This window comes from Dendropsophus ebraccatus, chromosome 2, assembly GCF_027789765.1.
Source record: "Dendropsophus ebraccatus isolate aDenEbr1 chromosome 2, aDenEbr1.pat, whole genome shotgun sequence".
Lineage (NCBI taxonomy): Eukaryota > Metazoa > Chordata > Amphibia > Anura > Hylidae > Dendropsophus > Dendropsophus ebraccatus.
Window position 1 is genome coordinate 164,248,855 of NC_091455.1, and position 21,204 is coordinate 164,270,058.

Genomic DNA, 21,204 nt, shown 5'->3' on the forward strand with positions numbered 1-21,204 from the left:
AGGTGACCTGTCCCGGAAGCTCAATGGACTGGTTAGAACAGCTAGTGGTAGCGGAGCCCCCTGCTTTTAAAGGGGCAGATCCGCCTTGAAGAGCTTCGGCGGCCGCATCCCCTGGGTGTTCCAGGGAGGTGGGGGCGGTAGTGTATGTTCTGGAGGGGCCCGGCAGGTGGCCCTACAACTGATAATCTGGGCGGCCCAGTGGGCATTTGCCCGGTCCGCCAGATTATCAGCCGGGCATGCCGCCCCCTGCAGGACCGCAAAATCTGCCGCCTGAGGCGGAATACTCATTCCGCCTCATGGCAGAAGCGGGCCTGGCACCAGGACAACAATTTCCAGGTGACGTCCCCCACACTGGAAAACAGGAGACCCCAGAAGAAGTGCAGACTGTGGCGTAACAGGGGGATCAGGAAGGACACCATTTTCCAGTGTGACACCTGTCCTGATCCCCCCGGCCTCTGCATACTGGATCGCTTCAAGGCGTACCACACGTCACCGGAGTTCTACATTATCTAAATTCTGTCCCTTATTCCTATTTCAGGGGTCACGTTGATCCAGGGATTATTCTGATTACCATTATGGAGTCGGGAAGGAATTTTTTCCCTGTGATGAGGCTACTATCGTCTGCCTTACGAGGGTTTTTTGCCTTCCTCTGGATCAACACAGGTTGAATTTGATGGACACCTGTCATTTTCAACCTTATAAACTAATAATTGGCCTAATACCCCCAAATAAATTAGAATTGTCCCTTTTCCCCAGCTAAATAGGTATGGCCGCCATTCCCATTAGAGGATGCCATGATGCAATTACAAAGCCTCTGTGCGGCCAGGACAGTAGAAACACCCCACAAGTGACCCCATTCTGGAAACTACACCCCATAAGCAATCTAACGAGGGAGGCAGTGGGGATATGGCCCCCTGGTGACGGCCACATTTGGGCCGTGAAAATGAAAAAATTGTATTTTTTATTTTCATGGCACATGTTCCACTTATGTGCCCGTCACCAGTGGGGTCCATATGCTCACTGTACCCCTTGTTGGATTCCTTATGGGGTGTAGTTTCCAGAATGGGGTCACTTGTGGGGGCTTTTTACTGTCCTGGCAGCACAGGAGCTTTGTAATTGCGACATGGCCTCCATCCTCCATTCCAGCCTCTAAATGGCGCTCTGTCCCTTTGGTGGCTTGCCCTCTGCCCATATGCCACATTATATCCACATGTGGGGTATTTTCGTACTCAGGGGAAATTACCCTACACGTTTTGTGTTCACTTTCTTTTTTAACCCCTTGTGGAAAAGGAAAAAAATCAAGGCTAGACCAACATTTAGTGTAAAAAATGTTTAATTTTTACACTAAATCATTGGTCTTGTCTTGATTTTTTCATTTTCACAAGGGGTTAAAAGATATTAAAAAAAAACACTAAATGTGTAGAGCAATTTCCCCTGAGTACGGAAATACCCCACATGTGGACATAAAGCGCCATGAGGGTGCAGGGTAAGCCTCCAAAGGGAAGGAGCGCCATTTGGCTTTTTGAGGCTGGATTTGGCTGGAATGGATTTCGAGGGGCCATGTTGCATTTAAAAGGCCCCTGTGTTGCCAAGACAGTTGAACCCCCCCACAAGTGACCCCATTATGGAAACTAAACCCCTTAGGGAATGTAACAAGGGGTGTAGTGAGCATATGGACCCCACTGGTGACGGGCACAAATGTGGAACAATATGGCGTGAAAATGAAATATTACATGTTTTACACTATAATGTTGGTTTAGCCTTAAATTTTTCATTTTCACAAGGGGTTAAAAGAGAAAAAAACACACAAAATGTGTAGAGCAATTCCCCCTAAGTCCGTAAATACCTCACATGTGGACATAAAGCGCCATGAGGGTGCAGGGCAAGCCTCCGAAGGGAAGGAGCGCCATTTGGATTTTGAAGGCTGGATTTGGCCAGAATGGATGATGAATGCCATGTCACATTTACAGAGCCCTCGAGCTGCCAAAACACTGGAAACCCCCCACAACCCCCCATTCTGGAAACTACACCCCTCAAGGAATCTAACAAGGGGTGCAGTGAGGATATGGACCCCCTGATGATGGGCACATTTGTGCCGTGAAAGTGAAAAAATGAAATTTTTCCCTTTCACGTCACATTGTTCCACATTTGTGCCCGTCACCAGTGGGGTCCATATGCTCACTGAACCCCTTGTTAGATTCCTTGAGGGGTGTAGTTTCCAGAATGGGGTCACTTGGGGGGGGGGGGTTTCCAGTGTTTTGGCAGCACGAGGGCTCTGTGAACGCGACGTGGCCCTTGAAATCCATTCCAGTAAAATCCAGCTTGCAAAGGCCAATTGGCGCTCCTTCCCTTTGGAGGCTCGTCCTGCGCCCGCTTGGCACTTTATGTCCACATGTGGGGTATTTCCGTACTCGGGAGAAACTGCACTACATGTTTGATGTTTTTTTTTTTCTTTTATCCCCTTGTAAAAATGAAAAATTAATGCTATAACAACATTTTAGTGTAAAAAATAGAATTTCTCCTTTTTTACACCAAATTGTTCTGAAAATCTGCGAAGCACCTGTGGGGTCCAAATGCTCACCGCACCCCTTGTTACATTCCTTGAGGGGTGCAGTTTTCTAAATGGTGTCCCTTTAGGGGTGTTTTTTAGGTTTTGGCACCCCAGAGCCTCTGCCAACCTGAAATGGTACGGTCAAAAATGACCAAATATAACGGAGGCGTTGAAATTCACTAGGCGCTCCCTTATATCTGAGGCTTGTGGTTGCGTCAAATAGCGCAATAGGGCCACATATGGGGTATTTCTATAAACTGCAGAAACGGGGCAATCAATATTGGGGTGCATTTCTCTGCTAATAGGTTTATCATTATGAAAGATATTGGATTACAATAAAATCTCTGCACAGAAAATAAAAAATTTCAAATTTCTTACACACTTCGCTTTTATTTCTGTGACTCCCCTAAAGGGTTAAAAAACTTTCTGGATGTGCTTTTACAGAGTTTGGGGGGTGGAGTTTCTGAAATGGGGTGCTTTGTGGGGCTTTCTAACATACAGGCCCCTCAAATACACTTTGAACCTGAACAGCTCCCTAAAAATATCTGATTTTGAAATTTTACAGAAAATGTGGAAAATTGCTGCTAATGTTTTAAGCTTCCTATTGTCTAAAAAAAATGAAATATAGTTTAATAAATGCCGCCAACATAAAGTAGACATGTTGCTTATGCTATTTAATATATAATTTATGTGGCATAACCATTTTCTGTGTAAGCAGAAAGGTTTCAAAGCTTGAAAAATGCATTTTTTCACAATTTTTCATGTTATTTTGGTGTTTTTCATAAAGATTCGTTATGAGTATCGACTCCATTTTACCAGAAATGTAAAGTACAATATGTCACGAGAAAACAGTCTCAGAATCAGCCGGATAGGTAAAAGGATCCCGAAGTTATTAATGAATAAAGTGACACTGGTCATATTCATAAAATTTGTCTCTGTCCTTAAGGCCATTTCAGGCTCTGTCCTTAAGGGGTTAAGTCCCGAAATATACATAAACTTTTGTACAAAAATAAACCTTGGAAATAAAGCAAATCCACTATCTATCTAAACTTTGATTATCAGCTTCAGATGAACTACTTGAGATTGAACAGTTTAAATAAGAGCTTTTCTAGTCTAGTCTAATAAATTGTACTCCTTCTCTTCAGAGTAATTGCCCTTGAATTAGGTTTCTTTTTATAATTGCTAAGCACCATCTATTGTCATGCTATTAAAAGAACAGTTATTGAATATATTTTTATAGAATTTTTTAAAAATATATTCCTTTTAAAGTTCTTGTCTGATATATGCTGGTCATCTAAATATCAGTGCAGAATAATAGGAACAAGTTACAATAAAAAGCTGTGGAAAGCAGGCATTTGGGTATTTTTGCTTTTGGAGAACTATACAGATAAAAAAAACAAAAACAAAAAAAACATCAAACTTGGTATATGGGAACAGTGCTCTACCATTATCCCTATTAAAACATATTAATGTCACCCGCCATATATTAGCCAATGCAAAGAGCTAGTAATGAATTCCCTGCCACTTTAGTGACTGGTATCTAATTATAGACAGAAAACAAATACAGTTTATATTTACAGTTGACATTAAAGAGGACCTGTCACCACTCCAAATGTGTCTGTTTCAGTAAATACCCCCCCCCCCCATAATATTATTCTAATAATAATTTATAAATACATTGACATCTGGGCGTTACCATTCCCCTTGTCAAAGGGGTGTGTCACCATATAGTCTGCACTGATTGGACAGAGTGTGTATGAACAAACCCAACTGGTAACACCTAGTATTATGTTTATGCATACATTTCTAAGGCAATAAAGTAATGGCACAACAAGGATTTGTACGATAAGATTAGATGTGGAATAGAATTATTCGCTAAAACAGAGGGCTGGAGAGCTGAAAAGACAATATTTCAGATTATTTATTGATTGTTTTCAATAGATTAGTTTTGACTTGTAATGCCCGTTTATCATAAAACCTTAATTTTAACGAGAAGACACTTTTTGATGACACATTACCTTTAAATGTTATACAATATAAGAAATTTAAGAAAAATCTAAACCCCTTGTATAAAAAAGTAATCCTAATCAGAATGGATACTTAAATATTAATGAATTGGCCAAATTGTATTGTTAGTCTCCAGTATACACAAAAATCTGGGTAATTTTTATAACCTCTGGTGCTTACAGTTTAGCTCGATAGTAATTGGGCATGATTCATAACACACTTATCAAATTCCAGTAATTGAACATTTATAATGAATAACAAGTTTTTATGCAATGTGTTCTTTAGAAGTTATTGCCCATAGAGCTTTGTAATGTATGCACAAATCACTCTGCAAACTGCAATGCAAGATTTTTAGTTGAACTATGTGTATTCCTAAAGCTTTTTATTGAGGTGGTCATGGAATTATAATTTGGCGTGTTGGATGAAGCATCTGGCAATCCTTTACAAGCCTAAAATTATTTATTAAATATATTACAAGAGTTGGCAGTGCCACCTAACACATTTAATAAATAATTTTCAGCTTATAGAGAGTTGCCAGATGCTTCTTCAAACCTGGAAATTTATAGGAACCTCATTGCCTTCCAAGCAATCCGCTAAAAAGATTTAGCATGGTTATTTACATACCTACTGACAGGAGAATATTCTCCAAGTACTTCTTAACCTGACCTGACCATAGTGTTCATCATAAAGTAGTTACTGAAACAATCACTCATGGTATATTATAAGCAGAAGCTGGAGAAGAAGGATTAATTGTTGCCTAAATATCTTACATAAATCACATTTGTCTATGAACACAATCGGCATTCATGACTTAATATAATCTTACCTGCATAATGCAGCTTGGGAAGTGACCACTATGAGTTCTTCTTTACAAACTGACACGACTGTCTTCAGTCGTACACACATAAGAGTTCTACAGTATGAGCACCACTGTTAAAAAGACACACTGGTCTATGCACTTCTACTATATTAACAATTAAAAAAAATTTAATTACTCTTTTAGTTTTGTTTTCTTACTTCAGTCTTGAACCTTCCATTCTTCATGATGCTGATATAATATTCGAAATACAGAGAATGTCTGTTAGAGCTGTGCCATTGCTTTATACCTGTGTATGGAAATTAGTCCATTTTGTAACAATTACTAATAAATGTTATTGTTTTATTTATTTTTTTATTCATAGTCCAGAAGTCGTAAAAAGTGAACCATACGGAGAAAAGGCTGATGTGTGGGCAGTGGGCTGTATTCTCTATCAGATGGCTACTCTGAATCCACCATTCCACAGTACCAACATGCTGTCCCTAGCAACCAAAGTACGCAGGTTTGCATGGTTAACCTTCATATTTTTTTGGTGTGTCAAGAAGAAAATCTCTAATAGAAGATCCAGTGAAAATAAATGTAAGACACCACAAAAAAAAAAGTATTGCATACAGTATGCAGAATGCACAGTTAAAGGGCTGTGTGGTTACATCCTCTGTGCTACAGTTTTTCTCAAAAAAATAAATAAAATAGATTTTATTTTTATTTTAGAGTAGGCTTGAAAGCCCTATTCCAAAAATAAGCCCTATAGTCACCTCACTAGATCCGTGACACTGGGTGGCTGATCATCAGCCAATCAGTGCCAGACTTGTTATGCTCCACCCCCACCTGCTCAACACAAGCTGCATGGGAGACCGAAGTGCTAAGAAGATGCACAGTCAGGGACATTGAATATGGGGGGGGGGGGGTGCAGAGGATACCTGGGTAAACTACAGATGGGGAAAGAGGTATAAAGTATGGGGCCTACCTGCAAACAGGGGAGGTATACAGTGTGGGGAAAAACTACATTGGGGAGAAGGAGGTATACAGTATGAAGGTCTAACTACATGGGAACTTACATTATTTGAACCTAACAACATTGGGGCATAACTCCCAGCTCAGTGCAGTGAATGAAGTTCTATTCTAAAGGCATTCAAAATGCTTTTTAATAAAGCTTCATTCATCGCATTAAACTAGTGCTGATATTTATATTTCACATTTGGCTCCACTACAACCAGATATCTTTTAGCCCAACAAACTAATAAAAAAATAGTCTTATATCCCAGATTACTTCACTGAATAAAACAGTAGCCCTGTATAAGACAATAAAAAATATAATTAAAACAGGTATTACTATTGTTTATTATATAATGCTGTAAAAAGGACCAGTGGCCAAACTCTAAAAATGAAATGTCATGAAATACAGGGGGCCCCGATCACACACCTTTTTTCAGATTCTTGATAAGCCCTTGTCAGAAAATTTAGTTAATAGTCAGATGGGTGTGAACTTAATTTGAATAATGGGAGTAAATATCAGGTAATGGGTGTGAATAAACCACCAGGGGGTTTGAATGTTTTCTGTATTGACAAAGTTAGCATGTAAATAGAATCTCTACATGAGATCGGGAAAACTTGCTTTGTAAGAAAATGTGCCCGTGATTAGCCGCTTGCATTCTAAAATAATTAATAATAATTTTTATACTGTATGTATCAGCAGTACCGCATTTTCCGGCGTATAAGGCGCCTGGGCGTATATGACGACCCCTGACTTTTAATCAGATTGTCAGGGATTCGCCTTATACGCCGGAAAATGTTAACCCCTGCCTGGTCAGGCGGGCGTTAACTGCAGCTAAACTAATGAAAAAAACAAAAAGTTAACTCACCCGGGCCCATTCCCGGCCTCCACAGCCAGTGTGACGTACACTGACTGCGCCGGGGATGCCTGAAGCTCGGAGGCCGGGAACGGGCCCGGGTGAGTTAACAGTTTTTTTTTAAATGGTCGCCCCATAGGGTGGGGATGCGGCCCATTCTTGAGCCCCCCCACCGTATGGGGCGACCTTACCCGGCGTATAAGAAGACCCCCGACTTCTGACAAGATTTTTTGGGGTTAAAAAGTCGTCTTATACGCTGAAAAATACGGTAATCAGATCAGAGAATCATAGATCAGAAATTTGACATTTTCATCAAAACTTTCATATTAAACCAACATTAAAAAGGTTATCACGTGTAGCAGAACTACAGTATGCCACCTGACAGCCACCACTGTACTGCCGTGCCCCAACAGGGCAAATGGAGCATTAGACAGTAATGTTTTATGCTCAGCTTAAAGGGGATGTGTCGCCTAAATTTTCTTACTACAACTTTTTCTTTTATTCCAGTCTGGTTCTTTCTGGTTGTAATTTTTTTTCCATCTCATGTTATCTGGGCTGTCATCTTGCCTAAGCTGTTTTTAACAGCACTTAAGCCACACCCAAAGGCCAGTTAGTAAACCCAAACTAGAATTATGTTCCAACAGCCGTCATTGCTAGAGAAAGGCTAGACAGCTTAATGACGTCCGTTATTCTAGACTCAAAATGACAGACGTCATTTAAGAAGGAGCTGAAAAAACGTTGTGAGAACATAGCCTAAAACTGCAAGATTTTAGGGTTATTTTATAATACAGATAGAAAAATGGAAAATTAAAAAAAAATTTCACCAAAAATTCTTAACCCCTTAGCGACCCATGATGTACCTAGTACGTCATGGTGCCGAGGGGGGAATTCAGACAGGGGTCTCACCGGGACCCCGCTGTGAACGGCGCTGCTCCCAGCTGATATGTGCAGCCGGGGAGCACCTCTATTAGCCAGCGCAGGTCACGTTGCCGCGTCGGCTAATTAAGCACTTGGACAATGCAGCTGTCAAACCTGACAGCTGCATTGAAATGCTTCAGACCTCACGTCCCTGGTGTCTAGTGGGACGGATCTCCCCCTCGCGATGTGATTCCGGCTCGACAATACATTGCACTGGCCTGCAGAAGGCCAGTGCAATGTATCACTGATCTAATGGATCTTTGCTGTGTATATACACAGCATTGATCTCTATGAGAGATCAGTGCTGTGTATATACAAGTCCCCCAGGGGGACTTCTAGTTAATGTAAAAAAAAAAAGTAAAAAAGTGTTTTTATTAATAAAAAATCCCCTCCCCTAATAAAAGTCCAAATCACCCCCCTTTTCCCATTTTATAAATATAAATAAATAAACAAATAAACATATTTAGTATCGGCGCGCACGTAATTGCCCGAACTATTAAATTATCTTATTCCTGATCTTGCACGGTAGACGCCGTAAGCGCAAAAAAATTCCAAAGTGCAAAATTGCGCATTTTTGGTTGCATCAAATCCAGAAAAAAATGTAATAAAAAGTGATCAAAAAGTCGCACATGCGCAAAGAAGGTACCGATTGAATGTAAAGATCATGGCGCAAAAAATGACACCTCACACAGCCCCATAGACCAAAGCATAAAAGCGCTATAAGCCTGGGAATAGAGCGATTTTAAGGAACATATATTTGTTAACAATGGTTTGAATTTTTTAAAAGCCATCAAATACAATAAAAGTTATACATGTTACATATCGTTGTAATCGCAACGACTTGAGGAACATGCATAACAAGTCAGTTTTACCCCAGGGCAAACAGTGTAAATGCAAAACTCCCCGAAATCCAAACAAATGTCTTTTTTTTTTTTTTCAATTTGACAGCGCAAATGATTTTTTTCCGGTTTTGCTGCATATTTTATGGAAAAATAATGCCTGTCACTGCAAAGTACAATTGGTTTCGCAAAAAAAAAGGGCTCATATCGGTCTCTCGGTGAAAAAATGCAAGCGCTATGAACTTTTAAACGTAAAGTGGAAAAAGCAAAAGTGCAAAAACGAAAATTGGCTTTGACCTTAAGGGGTTAATGTTTAACATAAAAACATTATTTAAACAATAAGTTATTTTCTGATGACACCTTCCCTTTAAGGCCGGGGCTACATGGTGATGCACAGTCACACGACGTGAATCACAACCCCATTCAACTGTATTTAAGTGATGGAGTTGTGTGATTAGGCAGCGCAACATAATGGCTTCAGGTTGTGCGACTGAGAGTCGGTGTATAGCCCTAGCTGAGTGGAAGGTCCCGTAAGGGTCACTATTAACTCAGAATTCCCTAATAGGATAATTGAAAAAAGCTTTTCTTTTGTGTGTTTTTTTTAATAGTAATACAACCGCTTCAGTTTGTTATGCTGTATGATATGATGTAACATCTGGATATATAATGTATATCAGGATGTACAAATACAATATACACGAATGTGTAAATTCAAATGCATTTGAATGTGTATACACAAAAATGTTGAACATAATAGGAAAAATTGCTATTTTAGGACAAGTTCCATTCTCATAATGTTCCATCATTTCTAGCTGCAGCATACTGTTTCAAATTGCACTACATTAACTGTGATATCAGTATATATATACTCAGTACATATAATTCCACATAATTGAATGTTTGAACACAATTGTTTTAGCTATAATACATTATGTCCCGTGCGCTGTTCATTTTAACACCATTAAAATCTTCCCACCTCCTTATTAAATGTAGAGTACAGTCATTTCTTTCTTGTTTTTTTAGATAGTAGAAGCTGCATATGTTCCAGTCCCCAATGAACTGTATTCAGAAAAAGTTTCACATATAATTAAAAGGTAATTTAATTGTGTAAAAATGTATGTTTTTTCAACTAATAGGTATTATGGTAATAACATTAACAGTAATAAAACAGATGATAAAGGAATAACAGCATCGTTTAGGGCAGCTCTTCTCAAGCTTTTTGTACTGGAGCCTCGCCAAACAGAGCGATGCCTGGGCCTCACCAGACTGACCTAGAGGATGCCGGGGCCTCACCATCCGTGATGGAAGTCCATGCAAATATAAAAACTATTGCTCAGTCTACCCTTCACTTGTCTCCTAAACTTTGTATAACATTATTGACTCATTTTGTACTTATGTTAATGTTCCTAAACCAGATATTGTTGCAGCCAGGGAAAGGACTGTGCTGCTTATAGTCACTTCTGTGAAAACTACCTCCCCAGCTGTGCCTCCTCAGCAACTAGGGGGCGCCTCACTGGTGAGGCCCGCCATACAGTTTGAGAAGCACTGATTTAGGTTTTATTCACATGATGTGGCGAAGCTGCCAATTTTTACTTCCCTCTTATAATTAATAAAGTTAAGAAATTGGCAGTAAAACCATACATGTGACTATACTCTCAGAGTGGGTTCAGACATAACGTAATCGCAGTGAAATCTGCTGCGATTCCCGTATTGTTAATTTGAACAGGATTACATACAGCAAAATTTTCATCCTGTTGCGAGTATGTAAACGCGGCCTCCCTTAACCTGCGGTGGTGGTGGTGGTGAATTCTGGGCTCCTGGCATTATCATGTCCTGCTTAGCCAACCAGTGTCCTGTCCCGCTGCAGTCACTGATTGGCTGAGCGGGACGTCAGAAGCAGACCGGAGTGCAGACAGGTAAAGTATTCACAGGGCCAGGGTTAAGGGGGGAGGCATTTACATACTCGCAACGGGATGAAAATTGTGCTGCGAGTATGTAATCCTATTCAAACTAACAGTGCAGGAATCGCAGCAGATTTAGCTGCAAACTCTCAGCGTGAAATCCACTGCAATTTCGTTATGTGTGAACCCACCCTTACAAAGTATTTGATAAAGTTGTATATACAGTGGTACCTTGGTTTAACAGTAACTTGGTTTAAGAGCTCACAGTTTTTCAAAATTGTGACTTGGTTTAAGAGCTCTCTGCACTGGGTGGGAGCGCGAGTGGAGGAGGGGCATGGTCTGCATAGCGGGGTCTACAGCACTGTACTCTGACCCAGGAAGTCTCCCTCACCTTCCAAATCATGGCAGGTCTACTTCAGGCTGGGGCTTACATCAGGGGACAGGATTGTGGAGGTAATCTCTTCATAGCTGTAACCCTCTCTCCCCCGACAGAGAGCGCTGCATGTTTGTGCCCACATATGTCCTGCTCATTCCTTCATGCTCTCTACAGTCTCTGTCTGTCCTTGTGTTTCCCATCCTCTCCATTACTGTACAGTAACTTATAATTAGGGATGGTCCGAACGCTCGGCATCAGATTCCCGCTGTCTGCCTGCTCCATAGAGCGGGTGGATACAGCGGGAGGACCGCCTGGAAAACTGGGATACAGCCTATGGCTATGGCTGTATGCCAGTTTTGCAGGTGGTCCTCCCGCTGGATCCGCCCACTGCACGGAGCGGGCAGACAGTGGGAATGATTACCGAGAGTTCGGGTTCGTACGAACCCGAACCGAACTCGGTTCGGACCATCCCTACTTATAATATCACATATTCTGCTATTTCTGAATGTTTGTTTCATCTGTTTTACAAGTTATTCAGAATAAAAAATAATTATTTTTGGGGTGTGAAACAATTGTCTGCATTTCTATGATTTCTTATGGGAATATTTGCTTTGGTTTAAGAGTGGATTTGGATTACAAGCATGGTCCCGGAACAAATTATGCTCGTAATCCAAGGCACCACTGTATATAGTTTTGTTCGGTGAGTAAGATGCCACTTATTGCTAAGATAGATATGGCAGCAAAGTTTGTGCCTGCTTGTCACCGCTCGGCTTTGTGAAAGCGGTTTACATTTATCATTTTCCAGATATTTTCCCTGATTATATTTTGCTCCCTTATTAATTGCTCTACTCGCCATTATCCTAATGACTTTTTTATTATGGCTAAGCATACAGCATCAGAAAAAGAATGCGTTAGTGTACCTGAGTTATTGAGAGTGTTTACTTACTAATTAAATGATCAGGCAGGGTTTTATTTACACCAGTCCTTTCTGCCAAGTCTGAAAGTCCTCCCTGTAAACCCACTCATAAAACCACCACAATTATTGGTTTATGAAAAATGATCTCCAAATAAGAAATTAGAAATGTTCTAATGGAAATGAAATACAATGCAGCAAGGAAAGTTAGTTACTTTTCATTAAATAGAAATAACTTGGATCTATGGACTTCATTTCTCCTTCTAATAATGCTACTCTGTTTTCTCTGAGTATATCACACAAAAGTCAGTGTCTCTCACAACCCCCTCTCCTGCATCTGGAAGCATAGCAGACACCTGCATGACTACTGGTTGTCCTAACCCTTCCGGAAGCAGAAGGTTTCAGACAGCTTCTGTTACCAGAAATACACCTTTAAAGCTGTGGGTTTTTTTTATATTTTTTGCTTTGGAATACACAGAGAGCTAATTTAATAAGGGCATGGTTTAATAGGCATGGACCAACAATACACCTGGGGGCTCTTTTCAGTGATCCATTCAAACACCACAACTGTGCCTAACATGTTTGTGATCACGTTTAGAAAGTTATGGTACGTTGATTTTTGAGAAACAGTTATATGGGATTATGAGAGAGATTTTAACCTCTTCACGTCAGCTCTCTCTCTCTCTCTCTCTATATATATATATATATATATATTCCTATTGCACATGCCCAGTGCAGTAGTAATATATAGTAGTAAATATATACGTTCCTGAACTGTGTGGGGACGCTCCAATGCGAGTGGTCCCACACACAGCAGCGTCACTAATCTCTTAAACACTGCAGTGCACAGTGATTGCGGCATTTCAGGAAGTCAGTGACAGGATAAGCACCTGTCAGTGACTGATCAGGACCCCCCGCAGCAGTGGCGTAGCTACCATAGAGGCAGGGTAGGCAGTTGGTATGGGGGGGGGGGGGGCCCGGGGGAGTAGGTAAGAGCTGTGTCCTTCTGTTTAACCCCTATGTACTGCTTGACCCAATGTTTACTTGCTGCAACACAAAAAAAGGGTTAACAAACAGAAGACAGAGATCTCTGCTTCACTGCTCTGATACCCCCCGACCTTTGTTCTTCAGCTGCTGCAAACAAGTAGGAAAGGAAAATGAGCTCCATGCAGAGGTCAGGGGTTATCAGTGCAAGAGCAGTAAAGAAAAGATTTCCTTGTCTTCTCAACATTGGGTCACCTACAAACTGCAGTACATAAGGGGTTAAGCAGAAGGTAGTCTGCTCCTGCACCTATGTATTTAACCATAAGGGCTCCTAATGGGCCCTTATAGGTAAAAACAGTGCACTGACAGAGCAAGCAGCCATTGGCTCTATGCTCTGCCAGTCACTCTTGTGGCTGCAGCCAGGATTCTGCCTTTTTTGGCCACATCACAGAGCATTGCGCAGTGCTTTGTGTCGTGCGTAGGGAGGGGGGGGGGCCTTAAAGTATTTTGCTATGGGTCCCTGTGAATCCTAGCTATGCCACTGCCCCGCAGCATGGCTGATTGCTTGTACTGACATGTTGGGGTAAACCACTTACCTCCGTCCTGTCAGATCGGCGATCTGTGGATAGATTCTGCTCTCAGACAGACTCTATGTTTAGATTGCCAACAGTACTGATCATGCTATGCTATGGCATAGCAGACATCAGTATTTGCAATCTCATGATTGCAAATTTAACTTTTTTATTTAAAAAAAATAAAAGTGAAAAATAAACCCCCAATAAAAGTTTAAATTCTTTCCTTGCCCATTATAAAAATATGTAAGAAAATAAAAAAAAATAAACATAGTATATATTGTAGTGTGCGGAATTGACCGATCTATTAAAATATTCCAATATGTTTCTTGCACAATTAACATTGTAAACAAAAAGAGAGGAAAAAAAATACCAGAATTGATTATTTATATGATACATTTTTCTTTTACACCAAATCATATCAATAAAAACTAGAGATCGAGGCGCAAAAAAATGAGCCCCCAAAAAGCCATGTAGATGAAAAAAAATAAAGGCATTATGGCTCTTCGATGGTAACGAGACAATACTGCTTCATTGACATCTGGACATCCGTGCATCAATGACCTTGGTCATGAAGGGGTTAATAGAGAATTGCTATATACAGCTATAATTTATGGAAAATACTGTTTACACACCTGTGCTGTTTTTGCAATTGCATGGCAATTTTCACAATTTCTGAAATAAAGCTGTAGTACTAAGGGATTGACTATATAATTGATATGCTTTATGTCAAAGGAAATATTTTGCTGTGCTCATAATCATGCTAATATATGATGGTGTCATGCTTTTGACATAGTATAGGCTAAATGTATTAATGACACGTCACTAACTCAGTATCCTTCCCCACAGATGCTTGACCTCAGATGCAGATCTCCGTCTGGACATAGTAGAAGTTTGCGCTTTAATTTCAGATGTCATGATGAGATATATGGACAGCTTATCCTCTGGTCAGATTGCTCTAGAGAAAAAACTGGAGCGAGAGAGAAAACGAGCACAAAAATATTTCATAGAAGCTAACAAAAATACTGTGAAATACGGCCATCGCCATTCATCACTTCCTTGTGTGAGTACCAATGGGACTATAATATTTATGGCTATGTATTGTTCATGGTCATGCCTATATATATATGATAATTACATACCTGATATTGTTCTTTTGCACAATGTCTTCTCTGATACATTTATCTACCTAATATGTGTACATGAGCTAAAATATTTCTTAAAATAGGGTAGAGTAATAGAGTTTCAGTAGAGTTAAATAGAGTTTCAGTAATGTTTTAGTGTCTTAGGTGTTTGGCATATTCTTTATTCTTTATACTTTATCAATGTGCTGATTCATTTTAAAGTACCAGAGAACTCAACATCTGCCTTTGGGGAAAAATATGTCAGGTCCTAACAAAATCTTTGGGTTCTGCCAACATTAAGTTAATGTGTATACCCACCTAACGAAAATTGAGGTAACACCAAGGTGGGCCGGACCATAGTGCTACTGTCATTGTGTGGCTGGTTTAAGGTCACAGTAAGCTTCTGCTGTAAGCCATATGATGTAACTTGATTTGTTTAATTAATTCTTTGTTCACAATAGCATGGTATTTACAGAATGCATCTTTAAAGCTGTGAATCAAGGGTTGACTACATTAAGCTGGGGTGCACAACCCTCGATGCAGAGATTTATTGAAGGTTCAGAAGATGTACCATAATAAAGAGTATTTTTAGCAAAGTAGCCCTTCTAGGCCATAATCTTTAATACCTCCAATATTAGCTATAAAATTCTCTCAGCAATAATAGCATTACGTTATTTCCATCTACAGTGCCACTGGATGGTTTGTATTACCAGCACCATGAGGGTACCTCATCTCTAGTATCATAGGAGTGTCATGGTTTAGGCTATGTTCACACTACGTATATTTGAGGCTGTATGTTTGAGGCTGTATAGCAACCAAAACAAGGAGTGGATTGAAAACACAGAAAGGCTCTGTTCACATAATGTTGTAATTTAGTGGATGGCCGTCATTTAATGGCAAATATGTGCTGTTATTTTAAAACAACGGCTGTTGTATTGAAATAATGGAAGTTATTTATCGTTATATGGTGGCCATCCACTCAATTTTAACATTGTATGGACAGAGCCTTTCTGTGTTTTCAATCCACTCCTGGTTTTGGTTGCTATGAGGACCTGACATGAGGACCAAATACAGCCTCAAATATACATAGTGTGAACCCAGCCTAAAAGTGACAGGCAGAGGAATTGCAGTAGGGGTAAAATACATATTTTTTTTAAGATTATAATTTCAGACAGTTTTACCGTAAAATCCACATTTAAATTCCACATGAAACTGGATTTAGATTTAAAAAAAATGTTGTGGTTTTGACACTGTTTTCTTCAACAGGAAAAACCACATCAGTTGTTGTGACAGATTGAATATTTCCTATCGAAAACAATGTGTGGAACAGACCCCTAGTTCCAGCTATAGCAACAAATAATGACAGCATCAGTGACAGCCACAGACCTTAACTGACCCATGGAAACCCTGAGTTCCATTGATGGCCAAATTGTTATCAATACAAATAATGACATGGGTGTTACATCACTTTTACATCACAATTCTGCCTTGCATCACAATTCTGCCTTGTATTTACTTTAGCAACCTGTCAAAATGGAATACCAACATACAGTAAATGTGTACTGACTTTAATATTCTGAACAAAGTCAGCTAGGGACTATGTTAGGGTCATTTCCAGTGCCTATATTTATTAAGTGCACATTATAAACATATATGTGAGAAATGACCTGAACATAGTTACTAGTTGACTATATCTGGGTCATTAAAGTGATTGTGGCCCGTGCTATTATGCACACCTATATGTCGGCATTCCATTTTGACAAGTTGGAAATGTACAGTATACATGAAGTGTAGGCCATAATGCTTATGGGAATAATCCCTTGGAGGATTTGGTGGAAATGACAGATCAGTATTAGCTGGATGTCACGCAGTAGTATCTGCTCAGCAAAATCTCCTCTCCTGATGTCTCGCTTTGCCATGTTTTAGCTCTGTGCCGCTGTACTGCCCTGAACAAAAGGCAGCCTGGGCCTCATCTGTTTGGCACGCATTTGTGATGTACCAACCAAGGATATAAAAGATTATGTCCTCCTTTTGCCATTGTTTCCATTATACTTTTTATTATAGCTAAAAGCAGTTTACTCAACTTTTACAGTAGGTTCAATGGAATTAACTAGCAAAAGAATTTATCCTTTTCTACAGTATTTTTAGTCTTTTTTTGCCATTTAGACATTAAAGTAAAAAAACAACACTTCAGCCCATTTTCTCTTTCTTATTGCTGGGTCATTGAGGTTGTATGTATGGCCTATGAACTGCATACCATAGTTTACCCTATAGTAAATAGTACTTAAACCAGGACGTTTATGTTCCCAGCACATGTACAGTATGAACGAGATACTGAAAGCCCATTTAACACCACTCACTTCCATCTCAAGTCTCCACTTTCCACCCATTTTTCATTACAGATTTTTCTTGTTTGAGACTTGAGACACAAAGGCGCTTCACAGGTGAAAACTTTATTGGTGTCATCTCTCTTCTCTTAGTAGTCTGTGATCAATAACTGATACTGTTATTATCAATAAAGATACACTGACACAAAGAACATTGGTTTCTTTGTATTTTAGTGCCTGTTCTTGAGGAAGCAAAGGTCATTTGCACTTATCTTTTCTAGCAAGCAGGTATCTTGGAATGAGTATTTGTTAACCATGGTACAGAGCTGTTGTCTCTCTGTAGTGAGCAGATCATTGTACCATGAATGCAGATTGTCAGCACATTTACTGACCATGAAATGAAATACAAATTTCAGTAAAAAAAGGAATAGCTGCCAGTAAAATTTGTCATCTTCCTAAAAATGATAAAGTGCTCTGAATCTTCTTTGTAATGATTTTTATAAACAGACTGCTGCTAAACACTTCTCTAGTTTGATGCCATTCATTTAGCAACATGACAGCAATAGTCAGACAGCGAGTTTATGTAAGAATTACCAGCAAATACGTTACTCAGTCAAAAAGTGGTTTGCTAAATACAGATTTGCATCTAAGCCACAGGTGTCAAACTCATGCCCTCCAGCTTTTACAAAACTACAATTCCCATCATGCCTGGCAAGCTGGTGTGACATTCCAAGTGGTTTTTGGGAAGTTCTTTGAAGTTTGGTTTCCTATAATTTAACTTAACATTTCACATTTTACATTAAAGATTGTAGTCAACTACATGGTTTCTTGAACAGTCTTAGTACTCTTAATTGCCAACTGCCACTCATTTTTGTTTCTCTTAAATATACGTGGGTGGTGTATGATCTGCACCCCCCCCCCCCATCAGTGTGCCTTAACCCATTTAGTACGAAGGACGTAACTGTACGTCCTTTTATGCGGTGGGTTACCGCTCAATGATGTACAGTTACGCCCTGGGATGAAATTGGCGCAGGATGCAGTTACCCTATAGGTGCTGTGTTCAGGCCAATCACTGCACCTATAGTGTAGAATAAAGGGAGAAACTACCCTCTATTTCCATAGAGGCTGCGCAGAAGCGATCACATAACTAAACCCGCAGGGTGACCGCAGAAAAAAAAAAATGAAAATCACAAATTTTGTCATGTTTTCATGAAATGTGGGCATTTTTCATACGAATATTGTATGGATATCGGCCAAATTTTACCACTAACTTAAAGTACAAAATGTCACTAGAAAACAGTCTCAGAATTGCTAGGATAAATTATAATATCACTGAGGTATAACTACATAAAGTGAGACTGGTCAGAATTAAAAAATGGACTCTGGTATTCAAAGCGCTATCTGGACTGGCCCTGAAAGGGTTAATGAGGTTCTGCAAAATGTCCTAGACTGGCCACTATAAACCCCTACTCAACATCTAGTGACCAGCTGTTTCTTTCCATTCTTGTTTACTCTTTATTCACTGACCTTTTAGAGAACTTACATGACTGCTGAATCATATGGATTCACAAAACGCTGGGAGACTGACCTGCCATCTTGGGATCTGTATGAGCCTTCACACCCACACTTCATTACAGCCCTACCCCAGCCCTCCTCATATATATATATATATATATATATATATATATATATATATATAGTGCCATATATATATATATATATATATATATATATATATATTCCAACTGACATGATCCTGCCGACATAATCCTATATAAATATAATATATATCTATTAGAGGTGAGCAAACCTCGAACATGCTTGAATGCAAGCCTGCGCCATTTAATCAACTGTTGCTGAAGAAGTTGGATGCAGCCCTAAGGTTGCCAGGAAAACAAGGATACAGCCATAAAGCTCATTAACTTGCCTCAGTGACATGCTCTTATACATGAAATTTGAAGAGATGATGAAGATGAATACAGTTTATAAAATTAAGGGTAATACTTAGGGATGAGCGAACCGAACCGTTACGAACCAGATTCGTTACGAACTTTGCAAAAGGTTTGTGACGAAGTTCGTTAAAACAGCAACGGCGTCGCAAAACTGTATTGTTTTCACAGAATGGAAGAGGGTATAAGGAATTATTACTCCTATAATCCCTCTTATCCTTTTATTATGTGAATATCAAGGTGTGTGACGTCACTACAGGAACAGGAAGTGCCTGAGCGTCCATGCTCTTTCTCATTGTGTGTCTAGACTGCAGAGAGAGAGGAGCTCCGTGCTAGTTAGGGAGGGAAAGCACATAGATAGATAGGCAAACAAGTAGATATTTACAGGGAGGTAGAGAGAGGGAGAGAGAGATAGGCAGAGATAGGAAGTAAAAAACTTGTGATATCCAGAAAATAGTCAAACACTGATATATCACAAAATATCTTTATTACTTGCTCGAAATAGAATAAAGCACAGGATAGTGGTTGGGGGGGGGCAGAGGCTGTGTGACCACTAATCACAATCATTTATGCCAACAACAACCTTAGTATAAGAGGGAGTGCAGGCAGGACGCCCACAATTTATTCTAACGTCAAGCCAGATGTTCGTCTCCCTGCCCAGGCTCAACAGGGCCCTCTTGGCCTCTTGGTGGTGGAGTCATGGTGCGTGCCTCCGTCAGATGAGGTTCTTTATTCTCTTCATCCGATGAGGCCTCTGCTGTTTGTTGAGTTTCTTCATCTCTGCTGACAAATGAACAGTGGACAAAATCTGTTATTACAAACATGTTAGCAACATTGTAACAATTCTCAAGAACCAATATGCATCCAATGCAGGATTTTACTTAGGCTTTTTGTGTCCTTTTTTATCCAGTATGTCCAATGTGTTAGCCAGGGGCATAACTACCACTATAGCAGCCATAGCGGCTGCTATGGGGCCCGCCGCATCAGGGGGCCCCATCGCCTGCTCCTGCAATACACTGGGCCCCCTGAGCCGTCATCATTTGCAGCACCGGGTGGCCCTGCTGGTCTCCTGGGTTTTGCAAATGTCCCTTTAACTGCAAGCACACCTGACCAGAGCTAGCAGTTATGTAGTTATGACTTCACTTGACCGTTTAGTGGTCAGTCGGGGGGGGGGCCCAATCAAAAGTTTGCTATGGGGCCCAGCCATTTCTAGTTACGCCCCTGGCGTTAGCCTTACCTTTGCGCATAATCTAGACTATTGATCAACATTCTCACACTGCTCCCCAAACATGATGCTCAGGGAAAATAATATGTCTGCAAAGAAATAGTAATTTATTCTCACATCTTGCGCTTATTAGCCCTTGGCTCCCTAAAATTCTCACTTGAGAAATGAGTGGGACATTGTTAGGTCATATGTAATCATTGGGGCACATTTGTCGCCATTTATCCTGTCCATGCTTTGTAGCTAAATCGAACTCCAGTTAGGTCTTACATCATCGACTTATTAAACAATTTTTAGTATCCAGTTAGGGCACGCTGCATTTATAAAGAATATTGAGTGTACAGCAGGGGGAGCATTATTGTAAGTAACTTTATTATTATCCAGTTCCAGAAATATATAGGTCCCCCTGCAGGAAGCTCGATGTATATAATCTCTGTCTACGTAACACATGTCTATATGTCTGCACACATAACAGACTGAACTAATACTGACATCATCTGATCATAGCATGGACAGATGCAATTAAGACACACACTTACTGGCACCGTCTGCTGGCATTCAAAATGAAACGCAGCATTGGGGCAAAACGCAAAGAGCCGAGTTCTTCTTGTGAGGCCCCACGCCTCATCAGCTGCCGTCGCTCCCTGATGAATCTGTCCCTCACACTGGACCACCTGGTCTCCACATGTTTGGCTGAAAGCAAAAAACGTACAGACATTAGTAATCTATGAGCGTCAGGTGACCATAACAGTAGAGTTTCTTGTTTGACATAGTGGGTAAATAACTTACCAATGATCAACTTCTGTAATCTACTATGCTTGTCCCAATCTGGGTACACAATCCGGGCAACCTCC

General features: G+C 40.2%; 1 protein-coding gene across 9 annotated transcripts in view; it reads left to right on the forward strand.

The window, feature by feature from the left end:
* The window catches only part of NEK10 (NIMA related kinase 10), a 156,763-nt gene that overhangs the window by 96,982 nt on the left and 38,577 nt on the right, over positions 1–21,204 (forward strand). For 7 of the 9 annotated variants that reach the window (XM_069958651.1, XM_069958655.1, XM_069958654.1 and 4 more), the window contains exons 24-26: positions 5,740–5,869; positions 10,006–10,076; positions 14,578–14,791. In XM_069958651.1, the coding sequence (XP_069814752.1) occupies positions 5,740–5,869; positions 10,006–10,076; positions 14,578–14,791 (415 nt within the window). Of the gene's footprint in view, positions 1–5,739; positions 5,878–10,005; positions 10,077–14,577; positions 14,792–16,118; positions 16,615–21,204 lie in introns of those variants that run through there. The other 2 variants (XM_069958658.1, XM_069958659.1) reach the window with 2 other exon arrangements.